The sequence below is a fragment of the Pygoscelis adeliae genome, unplaced genomic scaffold (genome assembly GCF_000699105.1).
Source record: "Pygoscelis adeliae isolate BGI_AS28 unplaced genomic scaffold, ASM69910v1 Scaffold171, whole genome shotgun sequence".
Classification (NCBI taxonomy): Eukaryota; Metazoa; Chordata; class Aves; order Sphenisciformes; family Spheniscidae; genus Pygoscelis; species Pygoscelis adeliae.
Window position 1 is genome coordinate 7424956 of NW_008824186.1, and position 6202 is coordinate 7431157.

The 6202-nt window shown below is 38.4% G+C and overlaps 1 protein-coding gene across 1 annotated transcript in view; it reads left to right on the forward strand.

Annotated features, from left to right (window-relative positions):
- The window catches only part of TPCN2 (two pore segment channel 2), a 33739-nt gene extending 30973 nt beyond the window's left edge, over window positions 1-2766 (forward strand). The window contains exons 23-25 of the mRNA XM_009334590.1: window positions 286-367; window positions 1890-1975; window positions 2688-2766. Of these exons, the coding sequence (XP_009332865.1) occupies window positions 286-367; window positions 1890-1975; window positions 2688-2766 (247 nt within the window). The remainder of the gene's footprint in view (window positions 1-285; window positions 368-1889; window positions 1976-2687) is intronic.
- Window positions 2767-6202: the final 3436 nt, after the last annotated feature.

Here is a 6202-nt window from a genome sequence, read left to right on the forward strand (position 1 = left end):
AGCCTAGATGGATCTTTTGGTGTGATCCAGTAAAACTTCTACTAGGTTGCTTTTCTGTCCCTTCAGAGTTGAATTAGGTACGTTAAGCGGGGGGAGCGAGTCTGTTTGGCTAACTTAATGAAAGGCTAAATTTTTTTTGTTGTTGTTCCAGACCTCCTTTTACATTGAGAAAGTAGTAGTATTATATTTCAAGGAAAAATGTGATTTCGTGGCTCTCCTTAGTCACTTTGAGGCTGAGGTTATTTACCGCCTACTTTACTTACTGTTTGTTAATCCGATCTGCAGGTGGGCAAAGATCTATTTTGTAGCCTGGTGGTTGATCTCCTCTGTCATCTGGGTTAATCTCTTCATAGCTTTACTTCTAGAGGTAAGGAAGCCTGTTTATTTGGTATTAGATCCTGAAGACAGGTTCTAATTTGTGTGGGAAACGAAAAGAACCCAGATAACTTTTTGGGAAAAGCATGTTGGTTTTGTGTGTGCTTACTTAATCTTCCTCCTTGCTGCCCTTCCCCTGAGATGTTGAGGAAACATTTTCTTTTTCCTAGACAACTGTATATTTTATTCGCAGCTTTGTCACAAATCTGGTTGCGTTTCATTGGGTGTGTACATTTGTCGTTATAGCTCAGTCTCTGTAAAGATGAAAAATATTTTAAGTATTATAAGACTGTACATTAGCATTTAACTTCAGCATTAGTTATTCAAGCTGCAGACTTTTTGCATTTTGATTTGCCAGCAAATGAAGTTAGCGCTTTAAATTTTACATTTTTATATTATTTGGTTGTCCTGTATTTCTTCCCACCCCAATTTGAATTACTACCTTTATTCAGTTCCACACTAGAAGAGTGGAACTGATTACTTATTTTGAAGAGATCAACCTCTAGAGTTTTTTTTTTAAAGCAGCTGTGGAAATGTAGGTACCTAAGCAATGCCATGAAGAACATGTAGTTCCGCTGGTTTCTTGTGTATGCGTATTTCTCTGCAAATCCAAATACCTTTTGAGTTTTTGATGGTGAAGGGAACGTTAATCACAGCCGTCTACTCCAGGTTAATCATTGTAGACTTCTCTTATAAGTAATGGAAGAAATTGAGTACCTGTAGAGGGCACTTCACCCCATCTTAAAACCTATGAAAACTTCTTTTGGAGATGCAGTCAACAACAAGAACAGCATTGAGAACTAAAATTTACTACTTTAGGCAGAATGGCGAACTTCTAGACAGAAATTTAGATATGAATCTTCTGCTGAGCTTCAGTCTTCCCATGAGTGTTTCAGAAAAGACTTTCTCTTCTAGCTGGAGGCTAATCCTATGAAGTCTTCTACCTGCTTGCTTCTGCAGGGCTGTGGCCAAAGTTTGCTGTAAGAGCCATGATGTCACTATTTTTCTCCCTTTTTTTTGCCTGAGCTCTCTGTCTACTCCCTAGGTATTGATTTGTCAGAGTAATTCAAAATGGATAAGGCAACATGACAAAACCAGAAGCTGAGTTTAAGCTGTGATGCCTGAACTAGGAGTATGTTTATATATTGTTGGCTTTCTAAAGAGGAAAAAATTCAAAGCAGGTGAACTCTTGTGCGTAGTTCACACAGTTATTTCGGGGAGGCAGTCCTCGCTAGGAGTAGAAGGCAGTGGGGGCTGTCTTCTGCTCTACTGTTTTTTCAGTGTGTGATGAGAAAGTTATTTCATTCCTGAACAACAGGCTTGAATAAAGTAGTGACCTGCAGCCAATAAATATGCGGATGCCTAAATAAATTATTGCTCTGACACCCTGTGTTAAAAACAAACCTCACCCCTTTGCCAAATGTTACCTGCAAGCATGTTGACCTGCTAGAACCTTTTTTCTAATGTCACCAGAAGTAGCCTTTAGTTTTTTTCCTGTTCCTTTTATGTTTCAGAACTTTATTCACAAGTGGGACCGTCGCTGTCATCGAGAGCCTCTTTCAGATATTGAATACCAGAGGACAGTTGAACTAATGTTCAGGTGAGTTGAACCGGGCTTGATAATTGATCTAGTTTTTTATGTTCATCTGTTTTAAAGGAAGTGTGCTGGCTGCAAGAGGGTAAAAGGCTTGTCTTCTATTTCCTCCCTCTGAAGCAAACTGTTTCATCTGTTAGTTTGGAAAAATTCAGTAAGTGCTTTAGTTAGGCCTGCTTTAAGCTGACTGGGTAGCCTAACCTTTACATGCTTTCTGCCCATAGCATGATGGGAGAAGAGGTGTTGGGGGCGGGGAAGGGACTGTGCTGAGAGGGAGAAGGAAAGGGAAGATGAGGAAAGTGATGCACGTTCTTGGCTTGTTATGAAATTGCGGGTGGTGAGTTGATACTTGATGATGATGCACAAGTGGAACTTCTGGTGCACATTGGATATTCAATAATAGCATTGGGAGCATGTTCTCATTTGGGAGTTTTTTCAGGAAAACAAGTCTACTGACCTTCAGTTGTATTGTACTGTGTGCAGGAAATTGCTTCCCTGCTTCTTATGGGAAAACAGCTGCTGGTTTCCATGACACATCTGTAAAGGATGGATCACTTGCAAGTAGATGCATCTTTAGGGAGCATCAACTTATTGTAACTTTAATTCCTTGTTTAATTCTTGAAACAAGCACATGTTACATCTCAGTATGTGCATTGCAAAAACAAATGCTGAGAAGTTCCCTTTGCTGCCCCTAACAAGTTGTGCTTTTTCTTTGTAGGGATGTTTTGGAAGAACCTACAGAGGAAGAGTTGATGGAAAAACTGCACCAGCATCCACACCTGCAGTTATGTAGATGACTGGTGGGAAGGACTGATTTATTTAGACCTCTGTTTTCTTGAGGTTGTCGGCTGGAAGAAACTGAATGGATATTCTGTGAGGTGCTGTTAGGAGAGAGGCTTGTAGGACAGTACATGAGGTTTTGCTTGGCAATTCTCTGCAGAAAGAGGTTTTTTTTATTTTTGGTTCATATCTTTTTTTTGAAAAAGATTTGAATCTTGCTAATTTGACTTGATTTTAAGTTTCCATTTTAGAGGAATATTGCAGTTGTTATTTTTATAAACTGTGGATATCAGAATGTTTTATTTTCTTTTTTTAGGAGGGAAGATGTGTTTAAAATGACAGTGCACTTTAAAACATGAACTTTGTAACCACTAAAGCCTGCTGCTTTTTTCAGCACAAGAAAATGGAACTGCCTTTTTGGGTAGGCGAGTGTGCCAAGGGCCCTGCAATTCATGAATGGATTAGGCAGGACCAGAACAAAATCCTTATTCTTTTTGTAGTGAGAGTTGAAACACTATTTTTATTGAAATGTGACACCAGCATATCTTACCAAATTTTCAGGAGTTAATCACATCAGAACACGATCAATTTCAACTTAGTAACGGGGACTGCCTACTTCGCACATCCTCTCTTTTTCTTTGTTTTTGATCTAGGGTTCGTGCTGGTTGCATCATGCTGGTAACTTTAAGAGCAGTTATGACTTTGAATGGAGCGATTGCACTAGTAGTTTTCAATGTGGTAAAATTGAGCTCTCCTTTAGAGTAAATATTCTCATGTTGCTTTTTAGTGAACCTCTTCCTTTTACTTTCTTCCAAGCTAGTGTTCTACACTGTATCATGTTCCGTGAAAAAACTGAGGGGAATGAACTTTGGCTGGAATGTAGCACCATGGTCACTGTGAGTCTCCCACTTAAAGGGGGGAAGAAAAAAAGGTGGAATGGGATAGTCAAAGTGCTTAGCAGTTCAAATTTTCATTCGAGTCTGTGGGAATTGGAAGTGCTCAACCAGTACTGCAAGATCACATTTCTTTATGGTTTAATGACCACATGCTGTATACCACTAACTTTCACCTGAGTAATACTTTCTGGGTAAATAACTTTATCAACAAATCTAAGGCGGAGAATTAACAGTAAGCCGTGTCCATGTGCTTTTCATTATCCCTTAGTATGCCTCTAAAAAAGGTGGTTTTGTTGGAATCTTTGTCACATAACTAGTAAATCACTATGAAGAACAGTTTCAATCCCAGCTACTATTTTTATATGTAAAAATGAAACTACCCTTTGGGGTGCTGCCTTGTCACCAGAATAGACACTATTGTGATCATCTCTGCATTGACAAAGGCTTGGGGAAGGTAATTGGCCATAAAACACTGCTACTATTTATAAGTTACTTGATCCTTTTTTAGATAACAAAACATTTTTCAGAAGTGCCAAGCAGTCATCGTGTATATTTTTCCTCCTCTTTTTTAGTCATTTGTCTCTTCCTTCTTTCCGGCATAAGGGAGAGGAAAATATCTGGGATGATGGTGCATTTGAGCTCAAAAGCATATTTCTGCCTTGTTGTCTCACTGTTCAGAAGTTGCGTAGCGATTCTTGTCTGTTTCTTTATCTTCTGCTTATATTTTCGTTGTGCTGTGGAACAAAATACGTGTTGTAACTTGCATATATGTAACACAAAACTGAACTGAGCTCTGAGCTACTCCTGTAATCTTTTTTTACTTTTGTAATCTTGCTTCTTAAGCCATGCTCTTGTTTGTGTTCAGTCTCTTTTTCTCTGTTCCAGAATAATCCATCCGGTAACTCATTTGCACTGGTTTCAGTGGCATTACCATGCTCATTTTCAGTCATGCACTTAGAACACACATCATGGCAAGTAGATAAAGGCATCAACACATAGTTTTTCTAGATTTGAGTTTAGTCTTTTCAGTCTGGCTTTATGTCAGGATGGTTTCTGCTCCTTCTAGCATGATGTAATCACTGCTACCAATTTATTGGCACTTATTAACAGAGGTTAAATAGTCTATTTTACCTTTTTACTGAAGAAAAAAAAAATTGTTTTCTGCTTTTCTAAATACTTGAAGTAGCTTTGCCTTGCCAAAAAGGAAATGGCCAGTTCTTATCAGCCTGCAAGTTTAGTTGGGTTTTTTTGTCTCTTAAGGTTGTTTGGGTTTTTGGTTTTGGTGGGTTTTTTTGTTTGGTTGGTTTTTTTTCCCCATTACATTCCACTACAATCTACCAAAGCAACACAAATTAGTGTGGGATTATCATAAACATCACAAATGTCTCCATTATGCAATCTTCGCATTTGGACAAATGTGAAGGATTTCTGAAGGGAATAGTCTTAGTCTTGTTCTTGTTTCACATTTGTGTAACTGACTGAAAATGTAACTAGAATTTAATATGAAATTGTGGTACCTAATGTCACTTGTACTGGAAGATGTAAACGACCACACGTCTTACGCAATAATTGTATAAATCATGAAAATGAATGTATGTAACTGGGTAAGAATTGAGGTTTGCATTATTAAAAAAAGTTCCTTCTCAAAATATGAAAATAATTGGGGTGTTGAAATGATTCTTGTGGTTTGTTTTTGCCCTTCCCCCTGCTTCTGATTTCTGTTGTGCTCAGCATCTATGCTCCCCCTATCTTTACTAGTTGAAGGCCGGGCCCACGGAAGAAGTTACATGCAAGTGGGACATAACTGCCTGGTTTCAAAATGCAGGATCTAAAGTATGCTGCTCTGTTGTTCTCCAGTTCTAGAGGCGCATAATGTCATCTGTAGGTACTTGATATGCTTTATTTTTAAGGTGAAACTTCATTGGAACTGAGCATTGAAGGCTGTTGAGCCTTGATTTCCTTTTGCGTTTCAGTCTTTGCATCTGCAAACTAGGTATTCCTTCATCTCTTTTTTCCTGAAAAGATCAGTGCAATAAGCATTCTCATAGCATTGCGACTGGGACAGATTTTGCATATAATTTAGCAGAGTTCATGGCATTCTTTTGAAACAGGTTCTGGTTTAGAAGACGTTGGTGGTTTTTTTTAAGAACAGAACAAAATCAATTCTGGGTCAAGCTAAAGGCTTAAGTTTGCTGATGTCTCTGACAATGGCTGTTGCGGATGCTTAAGTGAAGTATGTGAAAGCCAAAGGAAATAGAAGACCATCTTGCGTTATTAAATCAGGCTCAGATTTTTCTAACTTCTGAAGGAGGGCCTTAATCCCCAGACTGTTGGCTAATTTGAGATTCCTCAGATTATTTTTTTTCTTTCCTGATTTGCTATGAATTTGTATTACTTAAAGAGTGGAGGGAGAGGATGGATGCAATTGAAGTATTCTTGATTCTTTCAGTAGAAATACAGAAATACAGTGATAAACCTCACAAGCACACTTAACCATGAAGCTTAAAAAGCTTATATTGGTCAGACCTGCAAATAGGGCAGCTAGAATAACCTAGTA